Source organism: Mesoplodon bidens (assembly GCF_964165515.1).
Source record: "Mesoplodon bidens genome assembly, chromosome: 1".
In the NCBI taxonomy this organism is placed as follows: domain Eukaryota; kingdom Metazoa; phylum Chordata; class Mammalia; order Artiodactyla; family Ziphiidae; genus Mesoplodon; species Mesoplodon bidens.
In genome coordinates this window covers 109,262,313-109,286,588 of record NC_138176.1, presented here as the reverse complement: position 1 = coordinate 109,286,588, position 24,276 = coordinate 109,262,313, and the positions used below count along the sequence as shown (strand labels likewise).

At 53.4% G+C, this 24,276-nt stretch overlaps 1 protein-coding gene across 1 annotated transcript in view; it reads right to left on the bottom strand.

The window, feature by feature from the left end:
- The window catches only part of GALNT2 (polypeptide N-acetylgalactosaminyltransferase 2), a 178,926-nt gene that overhangs the window by 8,942 nt on the left and 145,708 nt on the right, over positions 1–24,276 (bottom strand). The window contains exons 7-14 of the mRNA XM_081252175.1: positions 21,765–21,886; positions 19,650–19,737; positions 15,532–15,619; positions 14,376–14,479; positions 9,864–9,990; positions 4,946–5,038; positions 4,518–4,601; positions 2,488–2,614 (exon numbers count right to left, since the gene is read on the bottom strand). Of these exons, the coding sequence (XP_081108301.1) occupies positions 2,488–2,614; positions 4,518–4,601; positions 4,946–5,038; positions 9,864–9,990; positions 14,376–14,479; positions 15,532–15,619; positions 19,650–19,737; positions 21,765–21,886 (833 nt within the window). The remainder of the gene's footprint in view (positions 1–2,487; positions 2,615–4,517; positions 4,602–4,945; positions 5,039–9,863; positions 9,991–14,375; positions 14,480–15,531; positions 15,620–19,649; positions 19,738–21,764; positions 21,887–24,276) is intronic.

The following is a 24,276-nucleotide window of genomic DNA, read 5'->3' as shown; positions in this document are numbered from 1 at the left end:
TCTCAACCACCGCGCCACCAGGGAAGCCCTCTCACCTTTTAATTAGGGTTTCTCCAAGCGTACTCTGTGAGGAATTCTATGAAAAGTTTATTCTAGGTCAAGTAAATTTGGGAAACACTGCATTTGGACCCCGTGTCTCTCTTGCAGATTCACTAGTAGCCCATCAGAGGCTCTGAAAGATCCTGGGGTAGAGGAACCTGCCTGGTCTGTTTTCCACCGTTGCCCAAACGTGGAAGCCCTGTGCACACCTGTGCCCACCTGTCCCTGGGGGCTCTTGGATCTGAGTCTGCAGAGCCTTCTCAGAAGGGCCACATGCCGGGCCCTGAGGGTTGGTTCCAATCTTCCACGATGTTGTCCTTCCACAGGGGGGTGGGGCGGAATGGGGTGCTTTCAAAGCACCACCAGGTACCACAGAGGTCCCAGGAAGGAGCAGACCATCTGTGTGATCCAGTGACAAAAAGACACCGTCCCCACTTGGGTAAGAGGAGTGATGGGTGGGATGACTGTACGGAGAGGGGTTCTCGGTTGTTCTTGGAAGCAGGTGTTGGAAGGTATTGGGGGCTTTGCTGATCCCCAGTGAAAGCTCACGTTTGAAGGTTTCTACAACCTTCTTGCTATGGCATGCTTCATTATTTTAAAGCAGGTTTTACACTGAATTCCAGAAAAACTAACTCAGCTCTGCAGACAGCAGAGATAGCTGCCACTTTCTTCTTCTGGCGCATTTCAGTTATCTGAATTTGCAAAATAAAGTGCATGAATATTTAAGAAACACTTTTTTGAGCTGCCACTCTTAAATTTCCCCGTTTCCTGTGTGTCTGCTGAGGCCCAGCCAGAAACCAGAGGACACACCTTATTCTTCCGGAGCACGGGCCCGATTTTCCATAAGAAAATGCCGTTTACCCCTTGTTTCTCATCCCCGGGGCCCACTTGCCCTCGGTTCAGACGGGACTCGCTCTGGAAGGTTCGCAAGGGGACCACCTGAGGCAGCCACTGTGGCCCTGGCTTCCGACCTCCACAGGATGCTTCCCCGGGGCCCCAGCCGCGCGTGGCTAAGCGAATTACAGTTAAACAAAGTGAGAACTGTACATCCTGTCACACTCGCCACCCACAGGTGGCTGGTGGCTGCTGTGCTGGGTGGTGCAGATCTAGAACATTCTCGTCAGCCACACAAAGGACTACTGGGCGGCCTGATCTTGGAAGCGGCTCGCTGGCCCAGACTGGTCCTCGGGGGACGGCAGGGCTGGAAGCGGCGCACCGCCTTGCTGTGACCTGCCCCTGCATCCTTCCTGCTGGGAAGCCCTCCCTGCCCAGCGCTCAGGTGGGGTCACCCACCCTGGGGGCTTTCAAATACCCGGATGCTCTCTGACCCCAGACTCATGAAATTAGGCTATCCGGGCGGGGGACCCGAGACCCATGTTTCCCAAAAGCTCTTCGGCTCGAGAGCCAGGGAGGTCATCTGCCTGGGACAGTGGCCAGAGCCGGATGGGGGCTGCCCCCTCCCCATGCCTCGCTTGTCTAATCTACCAGGCCTGGGCCATGCCGGGCAGCTGCGAAGACAGCACCACCAAGAAGAGACAGGAGGCCAAGAGTCTGGGGCTGCCGTCTGCCCAGACGCTCCTCGGGAGGATGGGGAACAGCCAACTTCACACAAAGGCAGGCGCCCTCTTTTGAAACAGTTCTATTTAAAGGAGGCTCTGGGATACACTGAGTTAAAGTGCCTTTGTTTAAAACGGCAGGCCCGGGCTTCCCGGGTGGCACAGTGGTTGGGAGTCCACCTGCCGATGCAGGGGACATGGGTTCGTGCCCTGGTCCGGGAGGATCCCGTGTGCCACGGAGCGGCTGGGCCCGTGAGCCATCGCCGCTGAGCCTGCGCGTCCGGAGTCTGTGCTCCGCAATGGGAGAGACCACAGCCGTGAGAGGCCCGCGTACCTCAAAAACAAACAAACAAACAAACAAAAAAAACGGCAGGCCCCCCAGAGTAGGAGACGAGCATACCCAGCATCACCCGGCCATTTTTGTGTACGAGGCCCTCATTTTAACAAACACCTGTTACTGTCTCATGGGAAAAGCACCTTCTAGAGCCCTGTTCTTCTGGGACACACAGGCCATGGCTGGGCCTGTCAAGCCCTCACTTACCTCCCTCCTTTTCCACGAGGACCGAGGGGGTGGGCGTTTCAGATCTAAGCTTCTATCATCAAATAGGCAGCCCTGGCGGCCATGGTTAAGCGTCTGTGAGCAGGGACACGGGCAGGTGCAGACGCAGACAGGGGCCCTGGGATGAGCACACGGCCGGGCAGGACGGCAATGGGGAGGGGAGGCCACGTGGCCCTGCAGCCGCAGCCCAGCCCGCCCGAGGCGGAAGGCAGCTCCAGGAGGATGTCCCCTCTGGCCCCAAGGCCGGCTGTGAGGGGGCAGCCATCGCAGGAGGAGGGTGGCAGCGGGACATGTGGCCTCGGGCCCCCTTCCCTGGTGCCCCCGTGCACATACCTGGTTCCCTCCAGCGTTGTGACACTCATAAACTCCGACAACACCGTCAGCAAAGTGTCCCAAAGTGTCCAGGCAGTTGGTCCCCTGCTGCAAGGCCCCAAAAGCTATATCCTGGTGGTCGGGAACCCTGAAACCAAGGAGACAGTCACTTGCTGGGCTTGAGGGCCGCGGGCTCCGTGCCTGCCCCCCACCCCCCCGTGCTCAGAGCCCTTGTCTCACAATGGGTCCGGGCGGCAAGAAGGCTGCCACCAGGCCACGTACCCCCAGTGCAGGCCTGGCCGTGCCCCCGAGACAGCATGGCTCTGAGCCTCTCGACTCCTAACCCTAAGTGCAGGTTTTAAGTCTAAGCATTCTTTCTATCTTGTACCAGGGACAGTTTTCGGGAAAGAAAAAGCCCCTTGTCTCTTCAGGGTTAGTTGCTGACAGTCATTTAGGAAAGCAGTTAATGTGGTCAGATCCCACTGCCTCGAACTTTCCAGTAGACTTAGGATTGGCCTTTACCTAATAGACGGGAGACCACAGGTGGGTCTGTCAGGTGGCCTGGTACAGACAGAGCAAGGCAGCACAATGCGGGACGGGGCAGGCTTCGAGCCCGAGCCCCGCCTTGGCTGTGGACCAGCCGTGCGCCGGTCAGACTCATCCTCTCCAGCCCCGTGCCCTCTCTGCACGGTCCTTCCCCGCAGGGCCGCCGCGAGAGCCGTGAAGCATCGCACCCTGGCACTCAGCGCAGGGCCAGGCCTATGGGAAGCAGGCGGTGGATGGCAGCAAGTGTCACTGACACACGCGAACATCAGGCTGGCATCCCCCTTGCCCGGCATGGACAGGGCAGCAGGTCCACCCACCGCCATGGTGTGAACGCTTGAGATGTGGTCTCAGGTGGTGCAGGGCCCAAAGTCGCCCCAAATCACGGGGACCTCAGGGCGAAACTGTGCTTTAATGTCACTGCATCAGGCATCTCGTCACCAAGTCACAGGCCACCGTGACAGCAAAAGTGAAGTGGGCACCATTAGGGGCTACAGCCCACTGCTGTGAAGCCTCTGGTCGACCAGGGGAGAGGCAATGACCAGGGGCGTCCCACTGGTGATGTCCTTCCCAGAGGGGACAGAGAGAGGATGTTCTGCTCCCTCCCCTTCCCCTCGGGGCATGGGGGGCACGGCTTCCCTTTAAAAGCAGAGGGAGCCAAAGAGCGATGGGAGCGAACAGCAGGGGACAGGCCATGGGACCTGACTCTCAAATCTCTGCGACAAGGGCTCTGAAGGGCCCGTCAGCACACAAGAGGATGGTGGTGACTCCTGCAGTCACAGCCCCTGTGCTCGAGATACGTGACCTGCTATAAAGTGCACTGGAATATTCGGGAAAAGGAATGTGCCACTTCGAGGCAAAACCCATCTGGCAAGCCTTTTAAGAAGATAGAGTTCAGGTGCGGCCTGAAGCCCGCAGACCGGCAGGTCCTCTGATGAGCATCAGCGCTCCCTCAGGCCTCGAGTGGGCAGCCGTTTAAAGGGGCAGGCCAGGTGTAGAGGGCAGCTCAGGAGTATTTCTGTGTCATCAGTCCTCGTGGGGGGAAGCAGGGGGCCAGCGTGGTTACTCCCGTGACACGAGGTCAAAACCAGCCTGGAGGAGGGGGCACCCCGGGCAGGCCATCCTCTGGGCCTCTGCTGGGCATCGTTACCTGCTGGCCCACAGGCGGGGAGGGGATGGAGCTGGTTTAGCCTGGGGTCTCCAGGGCAAGAGGAGCCGGGAGGGTGAGGCCCGGGCAGGGAGGGCCTGAGGGCTGCCCCTCTGGCCACTCACAGAGCCCCGTCATCTCGCCAGGGGGACGAGCTGCATGAAGTGACACCTGGGAGGGTTTCTAGGTCTGTGAGGAACAGGAGGGGAAGCCCCAGAGAGCGGCAGTTCAGGGAGCCCATCTCGGGGGGCCTGGGGACAGCGCTGGGGCCCCGCTCCCAGCCTCTCGCCCCGAGCACAGTCTGCACTCCACCACCTCCAGGCCCCGCGCCCGCTGGCAGAGCCCGGCCCCGGGACCTCACCTTAGCTCTGGGTAGACATTTTCCAGGTACCATTTGAAAGGTTTGCAGCTAAGTTTCTTCCTGAGCTCCAATCGGCTCTGAATACTGCAGAAGGGAACAAGATTTCTTTATAAATGTAAAGAACAGACGGGCTCTACGTCAAAGCCAGAGATCTGCCAATGAGACAAGAGCTGGGGCAGGCGGTGGAGACCGGACCATCCACACTTCTGTCCCCAGGACCCTGCTGTCTCCCACGCACCTCCCGAGAGGGCCCTCACCGGCCTTGGGTAGGGTCCCCCTTTAACACCTGGTGGCTCTTCTCAACTCTGGCCACAGAACGCTGCTTGGGGTGTGGGCTGACCACCCTGCCGACACACACACACACACACACACACACACACACACGGATCCCAGGCAAAGTAGCAAGAGAGGGCACGAGTCACACTTACTTTCCATACGGGACATTTCTGGCAGAAGGCACTGCTGCGTAATAGAAGTTTTTGTATTCGTCCATCCAGACCTCTGCTGCCCGGCGGGTGTTCCTAGAAACAAAACACATCTCCTTGAGCTGTGCGTTGCCATCCTTCTGTCAGTGGCGTCCTGTCTGCACCGAGAAAGTGCTGCTAAGGAGGGTGCTTTGGCGGGGAGGGGGGCCTGATGGCCCAGCGGTGGTGCTCGCGGAGCAGAGAGCAGGCTGCTCCCCAGCCCCCGGGTTGTATATCAGGGTAGCTGGCATTCCGCAGGCGCTCACTGAACAACAGAAACCGCGTCCTCGTCTTTCACAGAACACAGATTGTTACAGAGCACAAGTCCAAGTCAGAACTACAACACAGGCAGGTATTTTACAGCAGGGACTGCGGCTGTACCATCGAGAATGACAAAAGTGAATCACTCTGCAATAACTCTTACTGTGCATCCCCAGAAGGCTGGTGCCAGGGAGCACGGCCGAGAAATCCTTGGCCTCTTCTCTGCAGCCTTTCTCATGTGGCTGCGATAGAGAGCTACTACTAGACAGCTCTGGGGAGAAGCTAAGAGCACACCACAGTTACTCTTAAAATTACTTTTGGCAGAGCTGAGCTGAGTGAGTGTCCTGTTTGGACCAGGAATGGTGGGGGACAGTAGTGTGTGCCCCACATCTGGGGTTCTTACTGCCCTGTGCCGGAAGGGGAAAGACAGAACAGGCTCCTCTAGAAGGCCCGAAGCATCCGTGCTTACATTTCACAACTGTGGAGAGTACCATGGCCCACGATCAACAAGGCCACCGGGACAAGCTGCCTTCGAACGTGTGACATGTATTAAAGGCTGCCACACACACATGGCATCAGTATCTTCTCCTGCCGGAGTTCTCTTTAGAGCATCTGTGAAGCAGCGCTACAACAGTGAGTCTCTGTGCTCCATACCCCGGACTCTGGTCCAGAGTAGACTCACACCTTAGGTTTAGATAGAGCCAATGCTTCTTCAGAACCCGTATAGAAGGCGTTCTCTTCTTCCAAGATAAACACGTTAGGAGGCAACGTTCACCTTTTACAAGAATACCTTCCCTCTATTAGAAAGGTCTCTTTTAAATGGTGAGCCTTTCAAATCATCTGAGTTACAATTACTAAAATAATTTGTTTGGTGCATATATCCCTCGTATAAAGTGACATATGTACCTAGATGGATTGCTGTTTAGAAAGCCCTGTAAGAGGCAGACAATTTGAGAGCACCTGTCCTCTGATCCAGCAGTTCCCACTTCTAGAAATTTACCTCAAGGAAATAATCAACCAGCAATGAAAATACGCTCAATTTAGCACAGTTTATATAATGGCAGAAAAAACAGAAACTATATGACCGTTAACAGTAAAGTGGTCAAACACATGGACTCCTCCGTGGCCATGAAAGATACTGGTGTACATGCTGCCTGTTGCCATGGACTGATGGCCCTGACTTGATGGGTAAAATTACAATAGATCACAGAACAGTACAGAGTCGATACGTGTGTGGAGGGAAATGAAGGGTGGGGCAGAGGGGGACGGAGGGAGAGGGAGACTGAAGAATGTTTTCACCAAATTATAAGGTTTTATGAATTGCAATCACACAGTGGTTTGAAGTCACCTAAGTCATTAAGTGATTAAGTCATTTCTCAACTCCTAAATGCAAAACCACCTTTTCTCTGTCTACTTAATAAAAAAAGATACGTAGGTAGCTTCAGAGAATGAGCTTCGTGTGCTGCTCGGCACTAGTTTCAAGTCATGTATTCAAATGTTTCTTAGGTGCCTCCTCTACGCTACGCGGTCTTCCAGGGGGCTGCAGGTACTGGGCACCTGGGCCCACTCTCGTCTATCCGGGTTCTTCCCGCCTTTGCTCCCTTCCTGCCCCCACTAGGTGCAGGTAAAGTCGCTCTAGTGGGAAGCAAGCAGGAGACAGAGAGGGTGGAACTGGCCAGTTACACTGCCTGGTGGTAATAACAGAAAAAAGTCTAGTAAGAGAGTAAGTTTAAACCGCTGTTTCCTGTATTTAATCTATTCGTAGTTTCCCTCGCCATGAATTAGTCTCACCATTAACTACTCAACATGAACCCAAATATCCTTCTAAGGCACCTGCCCCACGGCTATTCTGGCTGGGAGCTCCCCTGGCCTTTGGGTAAACTCTAATCCACGTGCACACGCAAGCACACACGCGACACTCTCCAGTCTATTTAAGAGGCTTGTAAGGGGCTAACTGGAAACGTAGCTGTGTAAAAAACAGAGGCAGGAACCGCCCAATGGTTCTCTCTCAACTGGTCTCCAGGGACGTGAGGTGATGTAAGAGCCTGCACGTGTGTCATCACCTGGGTCTCCCTAAAGCAACAGGCGCCCAGGCCACACCCAGGGTTGGGGGGCAGACAAGGCAGGACCCCACGAGGCCACTTCTCCATTCATTCATCCTTCCCTGCTTCTCTTACACAGTGACCCTACACAAATGAGATGGTCCTCTACCTGCTATGCTAGAATGCATTTTAGAACCTGTACCTCATCCCTGAATTCCAGCAGCCTCAGGCACTAACTGTGCTTAGGGATCCAGATAAAACCTAACGTGGACTCCAGAGCCAAGGGGCCGGAGATGAATCTCACTTTCCACCTGCGTGAACTTAGACAAAGGAACCGAACCTTTTTGTGCCTTAGTCTCCCTTGCCCCTAAAGTGCAAATTAATAATAGTACTTAATTCATAAGGTTTTATAAGGAGTACGTAAGTGAATATTTGTAAAGCACTCAACAGCCTGGCACACATGAAACACTCTATAAATATTAGCTATCGCTGCTAAGTCCCAATTTTTAGTGGCGAAATACTTATACATTGAATGCCACATATTAGAGGAAATTAGAACTGGGAAGGGACCTCAGAAATAACACATTCCACCTCTTTATCTTTTAGGTGAGTCAACTGAGGGGGGGGGGAGGGAGGGAGGGAGGGATGGAGAGAGAGAGAGAGGGAGAGAGAGAGAGAGAGAGAGGGCGCAGGGGCCGCAACGGCCTTGCTGAAGGCCTAACAGACCCATGCTGCCCCCTAGTTCTGAAGCCTGGGTCCCTTTCCTCCCCGCATCTCCAGTGTATGAGACTCCCGGGCTGTAAAATACCAAGGAAAAGTTTTCTTTCTAAAAATGAGTGCCTCTTTTTTCCTTTAAAAAAAATGCATAAAGCAATGTTTTGTGTATTTTAACGGACTGTTTTCTGAAATCCCACGCTTTGCTGGTAGATATCAGTGCTTTGATTCCAAGTATTTGATATGTCTCTACGAGAGGTTTCTGGGAAGCATCTCATGCTGCCCCAGGGGAAAACGTACATTATCACTGTTTGTTTGATTTTGTAGAATTCATCGTATAAGAGCATATTTTTGTTTCTAACACAGCAGAAATGATGTTTAGACAACATTCGGGAAAGGATACACTTTTGGGGAGAAGGTAATTTGGTCAGAAGCATCATTTGATATTTGGCTTCTATTAAGGTTCCCTAGAAAGTTGATACGCTACGCTAAGAATCCAGCTTCTGTACAAGACAGGTATACTTATAATCTGTACTTAATAGAAGTTTTCAAATGCCACATGAAAGATAAGCTGGCCATCCTCCCCCCGTGCACGCCCACCCTGCTCTGAGGTTTCCCTGTGTCCATAGGGGCATCCCGTTAGCAAAGTGTGTGACCGGCAGCCTGGGGGTCACCCTTGAGTCCCCCCTGGCCCCCTCCCGTCCATTGGTAAACACGTCTGCCTGGGGCTGTAGCTGGCACCTGGCCCTGGCCACCCGGCTCTGCCTGGCCCTGCAGTGGAGGGGGGACACGTCACTCGCACCATCGTTTCCTCCTGGCATCATCCTTGCGGCCCTCTGCCCAGGGGCCAGAAGGACACCCTTAAAGTTCAAAACAGAGAAGTCAATCATCTGCGTAAAACCCACAGGAGCTGCCCCTCCTCCTGCATCAAAAGACACCCAGTTTCCCTCAACGCACAGGGTGCAAACCCAGCTGGTCTAGTCTCCCTCGGTGCCTACGGTGCCCTCGTTCTCTGGGCTCCAGCCATACTGGGCAGCCTTCTGTTCTGCAGGCTCATCTCGGCACTGAGGACCTGCTCCCCATGGGCTCCTGTGGCTCTGGGACAAGCGCCCGCCCACCCTGCTAGCCTGTCCTCCTGCCCTAGCATGTCGGCCGCGTGACCACATTCTGCCTGGCTCGCAGCATCTCTCGGAGTCTGAAGCCATCTTTCCAGCTGAACGCCCCCGTCTCCCTGGGCCAGGCTGGCTGGCCTGCGCACGGTTCTGTCTTTCGCATCTGAAAGAATTCCTGAGGAAAAAACGTCGTCCCCCGCACTGGTAATTTGCTGTTTTTTTCTTCAGAAAACTCTTCATTTGGTGTCTTCATGTTTGCAAAAATTTACCTATTATCTATTGTGTATTATCTGCCTCTATAGCCCAGTGAGTCTTGGGCTTGAATTTGTGTGGCTGCCTTTAGCGCTGTACACATATTGCACCTTGAAGGGTAACATGTGATTTAAAAAGTCCAAGCACTCCTCTCTCCTATCTCCCCATAACATGTTTTGGGCACACGCTTCGGTGACCAGTCCCACTGGCCCGACCCTGGCCTGCACCCCACCCTCACCCCCAGCCACCCCAGTTTGCTCTCCATCAGGACAGCTGTGTCCCTCTGAGGCTGTCCTGCATGTGACCTCGTGCCCCATGGAACCTGCTGAGACCAGCATCTGTCACTAGCAGGATGCCGCTGTCCTCAGTCTCCACAGTTGCCCTCGTCACTGCCGAGCGGCGGGCCCCTTGGAGGACACGTTTCCACACAGCCCACGGTCAGCCCTGTGTGTGGGGTGGTCAGCGGTGCTCTGGGCCCTCCTCGGCCTCTCAGTCACTTACCGGGCAAAGACGGTGCCACTGCCGCCGGGGAAGGTGTAGGGGTGCTGCTTCCGGAACACGTGTCCCACGCGGCTGCAGGGGATGATCTCCAGGCTGCCGCCACACTGCCACACGCGGAACGAGATCTCTGAGGTGGTGAATGACACGGGGTGACCGAAAGCCCGGGCCACCCCCATGGGGTGTGGATGCCCGCCCTACCCCCGTGGCCTCAGGTGATGATGAGGGAGCACCCCCTTTCCAGAGGGTCCTGAACGTCCCACGTGGGGACCTCTGACACCACATCTCTAGGCTCCAGGGCACAATCAAGAAAGTATGTGTGAGGGGTATGGGGCAGGGCGTGCCTAGGCACGTCAAACCATCCAGCTGTATACCGGAAGTATGTACGATTTTAAGTTGTCACTGAAACCTCGATAAAGGTGGAAGGAAAAAAAAGATTGAATGAAAGGTCCTATTTCAGTTCACTAAGAGGGTGTCTGCACAGCACAGTGTCGTTTTACAGACAATGTAAAGTAGTGGAGACAAAAAGAAATAATTCATGCCAAACAAACTACCCACACTGGGACATGTACTCCCTTAGATTTTAGCACTGATCAGAATTACAGATGCCAGCTCTACCTGTGTCACCAAATCCCATGTTTTCATGAAAGAATTCTATCTGAAATTTAAAAAGAAGTAGGAGTGAGCCTACAGAAACATTTTTCAAATTCAGACTAGAAGCTCTGAGACAAGAGTGATTCCCTGGTCTACTGTCCCTGTAACGTCACAAACACCGTGCACGAGACATGGCCCGGAACTCCTCTCTGATCATGGAGCATTACACGTGCCTTCTGGGGATCAGCACTGAGTTAGAAAAGGCAACGGACAAACCACGCATCAAAAGGCATAAAATCCCACAATCAGCCCTAAGGCAGATGTAACAGGCAATCATATACGCCATCTTCCTCTAAAACTTATTTTAAGGGCCCCGAGCACCAGCACGCACCTGGGCTTTCTCCATCCAGGACAAAAACAACCTCTTCCCTTAAATTGCAAAACTTATGTCATCCCTTCACACCAGCAGGCGTCCAGCCAGCCGGCCAAGTCCAGTGACCAAGGGTACTCGAGGAACTGCCAGGCCTCACAGCCAGCCCGGCTCTTAGCAGCCGGTAACCAGCAGGCTGGCAAAGGCTGCTCTTCACCTGCGTCAACATAAATTCTACCCGCTGAGTCAGGACACGCGCAGAGCAGGCGCTGGTCACGACAACATGCGTACACGTGCGGCCCAGAGCATCCACGCTTGGGAGAAGCCTGGACAGGCAGGCACCCAGCCAGGCTCCTGTCCTGATTGCCAGCCATTCCGAGGCTGCAGCCTGAGCCAGAGGCCCGACTGAAGGCGAGAAACAGGTTAAATAAGAAAATCAAGATAGAATATTCTGGAGGGTTAGATGTCTTTTTTTTTGGAAAGACTTCACGAGGTTGGTATGGAAGTGCCTTTCCTCTACATCATCCTGCCTTCCTGACAACATGCTGGGGAGTGAGACAGAACGGCAGAGTCAGCAGTCACGGCAGCCAGTGCAGACGGAGCAGAATCAGGCGCGATTCGTGTGGACCACAAGGCCTCATGTGGTAGCAGGTGCCGGGGTGCGGCAGAAGCCCCGTGACACCCACTCAGGCGCCAAACAGCATGAACTTCTACTTGGATCTGGTGAGCCAAAGCCAGAAACACCTCCCCAATAGGAATGAGTAAGATACGCAGCAGTTCTGGGACTTTAATGGCCATTTCCCTTGTCGTATTGAAAACACGTGGTCATAACCACCAAGGCTGAGCAGAGTGTCAAACAGAACTTGACTAGGAGGCTCTCTGTATCTAAGGAAATAAAATTCAAAGATACAGTTGCCTACCTGGAAAATTCAAAATCGGGGCCCATGAAGGCCCCCTGGCTTCTGTATGGGGAGCCTATTAAACCAGTAGGGAGCCATTCAGAGACTTGGTGGAAGAGTTTTAAGGCCAAGGACAACTACAGTTATATTCAACTGATTTCACTGAGCCCTACAACATGGGGATGATTACTCAGGACAACTTGGTGGCTTTTTTTTTTTAATGTATTATTTTTAAAATATTTATTTATTTATTTTATTATTTATTTATTTTGGCTGCACTGGGTCTTAGTTGCGGCATGTGGGATCTTCAGTTGCAGCATGCAGACTTCTTAGTTGCAGCATGCAGGCTTCTCAGTTGTGGCATGCATGCGGGATCTAGTTCCCTGACCAGGGATCAAACCTGGGCCCCCTGCATTGGGAGTGGGGAGTCTTACCCACTGGACCACCAGGGAAGTCCCCAGCTTGGTGGCTTTTTAATTAGGCCGTTTGTGTTTGCATTTGGCTCTGCTAACAACCAGCTCTGAGACCTCAGTCCTTCCAGAAAGCATGAAATGAGATGATGCAATGGGGGCAGTCAGCATTCTTCCTAACGCTGCAGGGACGTGCTGAAAAGGACAAATAATGTTCCCAAGTAGCCTAACCCCTGCAGTTCACAAGCGCCAGGGATCGGGTTCTTCGTCCTTTTAAAATTTTTATTTATTTATTTTCTTTTCTGGCCACGCTGCGCACCTTGCGGGATCTTAGTTCCCCGACCAGGGATTGAACCTGGGGCCAAGGCAGTGAAAGCGCCGAGTCCTAACCGCTGGACCACCAGGGCTCTTTGTCCTTTTTAATTGCTTCAATTAGACTTACACTGTTGGTCAGGAAGTCTGGGAGCACTAGTGGATTTGGTGGGGCACACCTGGAGGGGGTGTTTGGATTTGACTTGGGCATCCCTGTCCCCTGCCTCTCCTAACTCGGGCCCACACAAGCCCTCAGGCTGGACAACTGCTGGGGGTGTGCAGGCAGCACCCAGAAAATCAAGCCTGAGCAGTACCAAGAAGAGAGAAAGACTCACATCACAGACTCTTTCTGCTGAAACCCTTGTGCCTGTTTAACCCTGATGAGAGAAGACCCTCCAGAGCGGCCGTGTCAGAGCCTGTCACAGGAGGAGGTGCCAGGATGCTCAGGCCGGGTGGCCCCAGCCCCTCCTCCCCGCCCACCGTGTGTCACCCTACCTGAGCCCCTTGAGCCCTTCCAGGGAACCTCGCACACGGCACAGCTACATAAACATACAAACCAAACCAACAATAAACTAGGTAACAGAAAAGATTATTTCCCCTCCCGCTGGTCTCTCGGTGCAAGGTCTCCTTTGATATGTAAATCAACACTCTCTCTACACCCTGACACAAAAGGCCACCTGCCCTCCAACCACGTAAGCCTAATGGCACACACTGTTGCAAACCCCACCGCGTTTCGGTCCCCCCAGTGGTGGTCCTGGCTGGCTGGGCTTCCCCAGGGATGTCTGCAGGGCGAGGGTGACTCAGAATTCCTGTCAGAAGGTTAACAATCCTTCTGAAGCCTTACGTGCTCCACAGCCTTCAATCAAGCCCTGCCTAACTGTCAGTGTACTGTTAAAAAAACCAAAAGGCATCTGACTCTGATCCTTCATCCTGGTGTAGTTACTGAGTCTAAAGAAGCTTTCAGAATCAACCAAGGCAACAACCTCTCTCCACAGATGAGATGCTATCACTAACATTAATATCATAAAATGAGAGAAAAATAATGGGCTTGTCTAGTCTCTTAAACTTAAAAAAAAATGTCTCTGTTACAAGTAAAAACTACTAAAAGTGACAGTGGCATCCTTTTTACCTCCTTTCCTCGCCCCCCTCCCCTCCTCCCAGGGTACGTCTACCCAGGGCAGAATGTCATTCAACAGCATCCAATAGCCAAGGAGACAGCTCAAAAGCTTCAATTGAAACAAACAAAAACCCCTAAACAAACAAACAAATTAAGAGTCTTTTTATCTTTATGGAGTAAATACAATGCAGCTACCAATAAAGACCAAAGTCTATAAAATTTCAATGTCCCTAAACATAGGTAAAATGATTTGTATGATTACAAAAAACAAAACGAAACAAAACAACACGAAAACAAATTAGAACCATTCACAAAGTAGTCAAGAAGGGACGAGGTGCCACGGCCTCTCCACCCCATCTGATTCCCATGACTACAATTCAGCCAGTCCGACAGGCTTCGCCAGGGCTCACTTTCCACCCTATGTGGCTAAAAATGAATCTTAGAACCTGAAATACTCCCCCTATTTTTGTCAGCTTGCTTTCCAGACCTTGGACTCAGATGACATCAAAAAGTGTGCATTTTCCTTCAAAGACTTAATATGTATCTAGCATAATGCCCAACCCAAGACACTTTTAAGAATAAAAAGGGTGCTATTTATACCTTATGGGGGACTAATTATGTTCAGTAAACGGTCACTTTAATGTCTTTACAAACCTTTTCCAAGTGGCACCCTGCGTACCACAAACTCTTGCTTAACAGTCTTTCCAAAGCTTCCACTTTTCATTTCTACCCCTCTTGGTGGGCAGGAAAAGACCACGGTTTCAGCAGAATTGGAAACGGTTTGGTGTCCGAAGACACAAGGCTCATACGTACCCAGGTTTTCTCCTCCCCACACATCCATCATCATGTCGTATTTCCCCAGTTCTTCAAAATAGAACTTATCCATCACGAACAACCCTCCAGCAATCATAGGGGTTCTAAAGAGGCAGAGAGGGTAGAAGGGAAGAGAGGGAGAGGTCGAAGGTCAAGGTTAGATGGCCAGCATTCTAATGCCAAGGTCAAGCCTACAGGCCGACCTTAAAAACAATAGCACAGCCATGGTCTTTGGCTCAGAGCTCTGGGTGCCCCTCTGCTTGACCCCTGCTGTCCTCAAGCGCCCCCCACTCGCCCTGCTCAGATGCTCCCAAGAGCGAGGGGCTGCGCGGAGCCTTCCTAGAGAGAGCAGCCGCTGGGGCTGGGACACTCGCTGACAGCGCCCTAGGCCCGTGCTCGGCTTTTCTGTGCCGCGGTCTCCTTGGAGGATTACAAACAGTAAGACGCTAAAGCGCCCAGCGCATGTAGGGAACGCTCGATGATGGCAGCTACCCGCGTCCTCATCCTCATCCCGGGGCAGCTTCCTCCTCTGTTGGACGGGACCGTCATCTTCTCGCGTCCCCATCAGCCTGGGGACAGGCCAGCGACAGGACCCCAGCCCTGTGCCTGTGGAGTCACCGTGAGAAGTCAGGGCCCCGGGCCGCACGTCTGGAGCTCACTGCCGACGGGGGACAATCGCCACAGTGCAGACGGCACTGGCATCCGCAGGGTTCCCCGTAACCACGGGTCCCTGGGGAGGCGTCCTCACCCCCCCCGGGCGCGGCTCAAGGCCAGCTGGTAGTGATACCAGTGCTTCCTCCGGGGGACAGGAGGGTGGAGCCCACCGAGGAAGCGGAGCCCACCGGGGGCGGGCAGGAGGCTCCTACTTGCTGCCCACTGCCTCCCCAGTCCCCGAGGGCAGCCCGAGACCCCACCCTGTGCGGGAAAACGCGGACGTGGAACTGGCAGATTTGATACACGTACATAGAAAAAAAAAATCTCAAAATACTTTACCCTGTAATCTGGAGGCAGAGACTCTCCCCTGAGCTAACAGGAGGGGAAATGGGGGTGTGGCTGGAAGGTGAGCGCTCGACTAGGTCCCTAGGGAACATGGGGCCTGCTGTCCCATCTTCCACCCCAGAGAAGGGCACCCGAAGGACGCCTGCCTGGCACTTACTTTATGGGGGCGACCGGGTTCCCCTGCCGCGACCGTCTCTGCTCAGGCGTCATGTAATCCCATTTGAACACCAAGTTCCAGTCAAAGCCTGCTGGTCACAGAAGAGAGAGGAAACACAGGACGCTGTGAGAACAGGCTGTCTGCTCCCTGCACCACTGTTCCTCACAGCTTAAAAATATTTGGGGGCTTCCCTGGTGGCGCAGTGGTTGAGAGTCTGCCTGCTGATGCAGGGGACACGGGTTCGTGCCCCGGTCCGGGAAGATCCCATATGCTGCGGAGCGGCTGGGCCCGTGAGCCATGGCCGCTGAGCCTGCGCGTCCGGAGCCTGTGCTCCGCAACGGGAGAGGCCACAGCAGTGAGAGGCCTGCGTACCGCAAAAAAAAAAAAAAAAAATTTGGTATTTGGAATGGACTCACTGTAACCCAAACAAAGGAAAAACAAACAAACAAAAACGACGCAGAGGGAAGAGAGTGACTTGGGGTGGTGGTGCAGGGAGACCAGCAGGGAGGACGCACATTGAAATCTTCTTGCCCCCAGAAGCTTACCCAAAACAGAAGATGTGGGTCAGGCTTTTCTAAAACCAAAATGCATAAGAATAAATGTGAACTAAGAGAACTGGAGTCTGTGAGGGCACATCCAAGGGCTGTAAAGAGGCGAGAAAGAAGAGGGATGGATTTAAGAAAAAATCTGCCAGGTGCCCCCAACATGGTCCCAGGGAAGGGACGGCAGGGAGGGTCAAGAGTAGGTGGAAACGAAGGGGCAAGCGAGCTTCATTTCTGATAACATGGCACCTGCCCCAGGTCACTTCTAGAATCCACAGGCCGTGCCGGGTGGCAGAGCCCGGGCCTGGCCCCTGGACATGGTTTCTGGCTTCCGCAGGCCCCTGGTCCACAGCTGTCGGGTCTTGTCCTTACTCAGAAGGTGCCCGGCACACCCCACCTGCGGACGCTCTCCACAGCATGGGCCGCGTTGCCCAGGGTCTGACAGCCAAGCCTCACTGCTCCAGGGCCATCCAAGCCTCACTGCTGCAGGGCCATCCATCCCTCAGCCCTCTGCCATCAGGCTTTCTGTCCGCAGGGCTGGTGCAATGCCTAAGTTCAGACTTTCCGTCTGTGTGCTCTGAATCCAGCATTTATCTGCCCTGACAGCCCCGGTGCCTGCAGCCTGAACAGGGTAGGATGGCACAGGGGCTCGGGGGCTCCTAGGCCAGCGTGGCACACAGTATGGCTCAATCAGAGGACAGAAAGGTGCCCCAGCTGTCCCTGTAGAGCGCAGCGGGCTGGCAAATGGGGGCGAGGGGCTGGAGGGCCAGGCACCAGTAACGCACGGAGAGGAAACAGACACAGACCGATTGTCTGAGGAGCCTGGCTCTCCCCAGACACAGCCTGCCGCGCACACAAGCACCGCCAGCCAGGGAAACACAGACGTCCAGGCTGCACTGTTGACAGAACACAAAGGCCTCGACTGGCCAGCTGATGTAACATTACCTGCATTTTGGGGGGAATGTTCATTATTCTTTAGTTTATCAATTTGGTCCGAAGAGCCAAAGCTATATTAGATGTTTTAAACTCTGCTAAGAACATCATCCTTGATTTTTCTTTTTTCCGAAAAGGGGTTTGGTAACATGCTCTTAGAGTGAACGTGGCCTGGCACGGGGGCAGCGGGAGGCCGCTCCCACGCAGGGCGTCTCAGTGTCCCGCACGGGCTCCGCCGTACGCGGCGCCACAGGAGAAGGAGAATTGTCACATCTCAGCTCCAGCAGATCCTCGGGGGGGACACACTGTGGACACTAACGGTTTCTTGACAGCCGAGGCTCCGAATTCTTTACAGCCCCAGCGTGCTCACCATCTTCTAAGACTCTTCTGACTCTTGTTTCCCAACCTAAGTGCGTCCTCCCAGCATGACGGCCCGGTCAGAGGCCTCTGGGGAGCTGCCTGGTCACAGCCCTGCCCTCTTCTGACCGCCCTGTGCGGCTGCACTATTATCAACCTGTTGCTCAGACAGGGACGCCGAGGGGCAGAGGGAAAACAGCTCCCGTGGCGACACAGCCTGAAAGAGGCACCAGAGCCCAGGCCTCCCTGGCCGGTCCCAGCGTTCTGCTTTCTGAGGTTCCATCCAAGGCCACGGTTCTACTGTCTTCTTTTTTGGATGTCAGTTGACCCTCAGTCTGTGTGTCTGTCTGGAACAGTCCATCTCCTAATCAGCTCAAAATGTTGGAGATGGGAAAAGAAGCCCCTCATTTTACAGAAAGAAACAGCAGTGCTAGGATGCTGGAAAAAGAGTTCACTCATCTCAGGTGTGAAAAATCATTAGTGAATAAATTACACACGGAAGGCAAAGGCTCTGACATCTCTTTTATAACTCTCTACAGCAGGCTATGCTGAATTCTTGGCTCTCAGCCGAGGTCTGAGAGGCAAGGCTGCTGGCCAGCTGAGATTCAGAGCATGAAGCGTTTACTGGGCTGTGTGGGAGCCCTGGGGCCACAGGTCACCCCCACATACACACAGTCCTGGGGTCACAGGGGACCCTGGTGCCACAGGTCACCCCCATACACACACAGTCCCTGGGACACAGGGGAACCTGGGGCTACAGGTCACCCCCATGTACACACAGTCCAGGGACACAGGGGAGCCTGGGGCTACAGTTCACCCCCATGTACACACAGTCCCGGGGACACAGGTCACCCCCATGTACACACAGTCCCGGGGACACAGGTCACCCCCATGTACACAGAGCCCCCGGGGACACAGGTCACCCCCATACACACACAGTCCCTGGGACACAGGGGAGCCTGGGGCTACAGGTCACCCCCATGTACACACAGTCCCCGGGACACAGGTCACCCCCACATACACACATTCCCTGGGACACAGCTCACCCCTCATATACACAGTCCTTGGGACACAGGGGAGCCTGGGGCTACAGGTCACCCCCATGTACACACAGTCCCCAGGACACAGGTCACCCCCATGTACACACAGTCCCCGGGACACAGGTCACCCCCATATACACACAGTCCCCGGGACACAGGTCACCCCTCATATACACACAGTCCAGGGACACAGGGGAGCCTGGGGCTACAGGTCACCCCATGTACACACAGTCCCGGGGACACAGGTCACCCCCATGTACACACAGTCCCGGGGACACAGGTCACCCCCATGTACACACAGTCCCGGGCACACAGGTCACCCCCATGTACACACAGTCCTGGGGATCCAAGGACAACAGTAGGAGCCTGCTCCTCAGGTGGGGCTAGCGTGACTCCCGTACACCCATCAGCTTCGTGAAGCTCCTCATGAGAACAGGGTTTCCCCAGGTGGGGTTCAGGAGCCCCTGGGGTCCTCAGGACCTTTCAGGGGGTGTGTGACGTCAAAACTGCTTTCAGATTTATGCTAAGGCCCTACAGGCCCCTTTCAATCTCATTTTTCCAAAGTGCAGGAAGGAGTGTTCCAGAAGCTGCAGGACGGGCAGCGCCCGTGTGGCTATATCACCTGGTGTTCTCACCGTTTCTCAGCCTTACCTTCTAACACAGCAAACACTGATCGGTACGGCCTGATCGGTACGTGAACAAAGCCCTTTGGGGCCTTCACTATGAATTTTTAAGAAGGTAAAGAGAGTATCAGACAACTCACTGTGGGACCCTGCGGCAGGAGGGTTTGAGGGGTCACACTTGAGCCGCGAGGACCCCCAGGAAACCGGCAGGTCATTCAGGTAAAGTCTCCCCAGAAAGTTCCAACACGGCGGGACGTGGGTGGCCCGCGGGCAGGAGAGGCTGACGGCCAGGCCGCGGGGCCCAGGAGTCATGGGTGAGCGGGGCAGATGGGTTTCCAGCAGGCGATGGACGCTGCGGTGAGGGGGAGGGTGGGCAGGGCAGACCCCCATCGGCCTGGCGTCTCCACACCGGCTCCCACGGGGCCGGCTCTGTACGCCAAGCCGGTGCCAGGGACGGGAACCACGCCTACTGTCTAGGGGAGGCAAGGCCGTTTCTGTCCTCCAGTGAGCCCCGCCAGCTGAACACAGGGGCGCTCTTGGTTGCAGCCCGGCTCAGCCGCGTGCAGGCGCCATCGCTGTCCCTGGAACCCGCACGGACAGGCTGGGCACCGCGCAGCACCTACCGCCTTTTAAGTCTGCAGATGCGCCCACGTACTGAAAGTTGTCCATGTTGATGACGTCGATGATGGGGGACACGACGCGGGTCCTGTCCTGCAAGGCAGCGAAGGCAACAGCAGGTGTCAGAGGCAGCCGGGACCCGCACAGGCGGAGGCCTGAGTGTCACCGCTCACGGGGAGACCGCCGCGCCGGTCCCCAGCCACCCGATACCCTGGGGTGCCCGGCTGGGCACCTGCAGCCCTGAGCTGCACTGGGTGTCAGGGGCGCAGAGGACGCTGCCCCCCAGGAGGCGCCCGAGCGCACAGGGCCGCCCTGCAGGTGTTCACTGGCTGAGGGCAAGCCTCTCCCGGGACCGTTCCTGAGTTTTTTTTTTTTCCCCCTAACAGCCAGGAGCAAATGTCAATGTTTATTAATTCCAAAGAAGGAGTTCTCAGAGGGAGCCAGCGTGAGGCTATAGTGTATTATTTAGGGTTTTCCCAAATGTCAAACCTCAACCATGGAGTAACTTTCATTCTAACAGGATCTAAGCTCGGCTGTACTTAAACATCAGTAATCTGCGAGCTGCAGGAAACCTCAGGAAAGGACTCACGGCTGAGACGCCCACACAGATGTGACCACGGGCCTGGGAGCCGAGTGTGGCGTAGAGGCTCCAACCTCATCTCAGCAGACGGTGACCGAACTGACTAGAGAACCCGGAGCCCGAGTCTGTCTTACCCGTGATTCCACCAAACACAAAACATTCCCTTAGGCTGAGGCCTTTCTTTATGCCACACTGTCACTGCTCTGGTTAGAGTTTGTGAACACAAGACCTTTGAACTGTCCTGCCCTCTGACGCTTTCCTGAGCCATGGCAAGAACCTGAATCAGCCAGAGAAAGACTTCGAAAAACAAATTAGTAACAGGGCAAGCAGAGCTAAGAACATAACACATCAGAGGACCACGCTCAGAGAACAGAGGGAAGCTCCACCACCACCACCAGGTGCAGGTTTACAGTGTGGAGGCCCAAGCGCAGAGGGTGACGTCCTCCATGCCTGGCTCAGCCCGGGGACGGCGCCACAGGCCGTAAACTGCCCCACGTCCAAGTCCACTCCCTTTATTTTGACTTCTTTGGATAGGGCTAGAATGAGGGAGAATGACCATTCTCAACTCTTCCCATTTTTTCTTTAGGAGGTGGGGGGCTGTTTAAATAACCCTGACAGTCTGACCACGAAGCACGCAGCCTCCACGTGCCTGGATATCTTGTGCAGCTTTCATTTTGCCTCTGCGTCCCTGGGACACACAGCCTGGTGGAGTGAGCAGCCGGGGACGGGGCCCCCAGGATGGGCATGCGTGTGTGTGTGAGGGGACTCAGGGAGGGACTCAGCGAAACCCGCTTTGCAGCCTGGGCTCTGACCCATGTATGAGTTTTGGTTAAGTGATTAAAGTTCCCTGAAACCCAGTCCCAGTTCCCTCAACTGTCAAATGGGGGTGAAACCCTGGATTAAGGTGACGTGTAAAGCATCCAGCACGTAGTTAGCGCTCAGTAAACGGCAGTGAACCTGAGGGTCACAGCACTAGTAGTTTGTCTTATTCATGTCTCAGGACTCACTGTCCAACCGCGATCCCTGCTATGGTGCAAAAAGAATGACTTTACTATTTCTCTAGTACTTTCATTACATCTACTTTACTGTCTCAGGGAAGTGCTTTCTTAGTAGGGAGGAAAGAAATTCGATAAAACAAGCAGAAGGCAAGAGAGATATCACAAGAGGCCAAAGGTAATACGAGTGATGATGTTTCTAGAAGGCAAAGGTGCAGTCTCGGGTCAACTGACAGCCTCATGCCTCCCTGTGTGGTTGGGACTGCCCCTCCCCACGAGCCGCAGCCTGGGTCTCAGGGCAGCACGGCCGGGCTGGGGACCCTGTGGCCTCTGTCCTCAGCTCTCTGCCCCCTCTGAGCTCAGAGAGTCAGTGCAAAGCTTCAGGCAGGGAAGGAAGACCCCCCTAGGGGAAGGGTTGTCTTAGCCTCTGCTGACCCTGGCCTCCTCCCTGACAAATGAATTTCCCCTATTGATAGATTCCTGCGGTGGATAAAATCCTCGTAGGACAATGTCGCGGAGGGCCCTCCCCTGGGCCGCATCCTCACCTCGGCCACCCTCTCCAGGAGGGGCTCCAGCCAGTGCTCGTTGCACTCGCAGTGGCTGTCCAGGAACGTCAGGACCTTGGCCTGGGCCGCGTCGGCCCCCCGCACCCGCGAGCGCATCAGGCCTGTGGAGTGAGTTCAAAAACACGTCAGTGGGGAATGCCCAGGGAACGCGAGAAAAAGAAACAAGAACTGTACCCCCAGCACCTGCACCGACACCTCCTCACACAGCCCTCTTGCTGGGCACAGAGTTTATCGCCAACATGCGTGGAGGAATCAATACCGCTTTGCAGTTACCCAGGTAAGAGTTCTGCCAGGACCTTTTTTTTTTTTTTTTTTTTTTGCATTACGCGGGCCTCTCACTGTTGTGGCCTCTCCCGTTGCGGAGCACAGGCTTCGGACGCGCAGGCTCAGCGGCCACGGCTCACGGGCCCAGCCGCTCCGCGGCATGTGGGATCTTCCCGGACCGGGGCACGAACCCGCGTCCCCTGCATCGGCAGGCGGACTCTCAACCACTGCGCCACCAGGGAAGCCCTGGGACCTTTTTTTTTAAAGTTAATTGGATGACTGAGAAAACAACTTGGAACTACTGCCTTAGGAGGAAGGCTTTTCCATAACTGAAGTCTCCTTTATCAAGCAATTGATATGTGGAACTTCTAAAACTACTGTCCTCTGACACAGCAACAGAGTTTTCTAATTAACTGGGCTAAGGCACGTGTCACCCAGACACTTCAAGTGCTAATGGGGCCAAATTTAATGGTGATAATTTAATGATAACAGTGTTGTGAATATCTGTGTGTTCTACGCCTCGTCACGAGCCAAATTCACATAAATGATGATAAAGCCCAGTTGTTTGGCTTTTACACAATATTAGTTACACTGTTGGTCAAATTACACAATTTATATAGCTGTGATCTGTTAGTAATATCATTTTTTATTATCACACATAGTAATATTCATCCCTAGATGGTGTGGTCATAAGTGGCTTCCGCTATGTACGATGGGCTTTTATCTATCCATGGAGATGTGAGATTATTCACAACCGGTAAGGACGGGGCTGTGAGTTCTTTGTGCAGCACAGTGGTCAGAAAGGGTTTTCCATGATTCTTAAAGAGCTGCATGCTAGAGTAGGAAAAAGGGCAACGATTTCTAGTTCTGGTATTATGGAGCAGCTTGTAATAGGAAAACCCTCCCTCAGAGAACAAGTATAAACTGAGCAAAATAGAAAATGCAACTATAGGAAAGGGCTAGAGTAGCCAAGGGCAGGCAGAAACTAGAGGGCATTCAACCCTTAAAAGAAGAAAATCACACAGAGTGAAATCCCTGTAAACATGGTATTTGCCCCCGATGTTACTCTCCAATCCACTGCAGTGCAGCCTTTTTTGGCTTGAGGTGTCAGGGGGTAGAGTTTGGGGCTGGAGAGTGGCTGGAAACAGCAGGAGGAGATCCTGGGAAGGAGCTAAGTCCCAAATCTGGTGATAACTGCCCTTAAATCCTTGGCTGACGCCTGAACCTGCAGGCACAGGGGAGACCCCAAGGAGTCCATGAAGAGAAACAATTAGAAGACAGAAAGAACTAAGATTTCAGCTGGAATCAGGGACACAATTTTTGGCAATTGAGTTGTGCCTAGAAGGACTTGGCAAATATCTCATTTCTACAGAAACTCCAGAGGGAACACATTTAGGAATACGGACTATGTCTGAGGAATAAGAGATTCATCCAAGATACACTTATGCTAGCAAAGTACAAAGACAAGCCTACACAGGTTCAAAGTCATGAGCTAGTAATTTAATTGCCCAGTATAACAAAGATCAACACCCTAGAGAAAGATAACAGAATCTAGTGTCTCTACAACATACCATTCACAATATCCAATATAAAATTTAAAAAATTAGTAGACAAGAGAAGAGAAAAATGTGATCCATATCCAAGAGAAAAAAAGTCAATAGAAACTCACTCTGAGATGACTCAGATGTTGAAATTAACAGATGAGGATTTTAAAGCAGCTATTATGATAACTATACCCAAGAACTCCAAGGAAATGATCATTGGAATGAGCAAACATGGGGGATCTCAGCAGAGAAATGAAAACCACAAGAATTAAATGGATATTCCAAAACTGAAAACTGCAATTTTCTGAAATGAAAGAATTCACTGACTGCCCGTAACAGCAGATTAGAGATGTCAGAAGGACCAGTGAACTTGAAGATGGATCAGTAGAGATTGATCTATCTGGTGAACAGAGAAAAAATACTGAAAGAGAAAAAAAGCCTGAGTAACCTATGGACAATATCAAGTGGTATATCATATGTGCGCACAGAGTCCAAGAATGAGGCATAAAAAAATATATGAAGAAATAAAAGGCCAAAAATTTCCCAAATTTGGTGAAAACTTCAACTTACATATTCGAAGGGATCAGCAAACCTGGAGCAGGATAAAAAAAAAGCAAATCAAATCTAGGCAAGTCACAGTCAAACTGCTAAAAACCAAAGATAAAGAGACAATCTGGAAATCA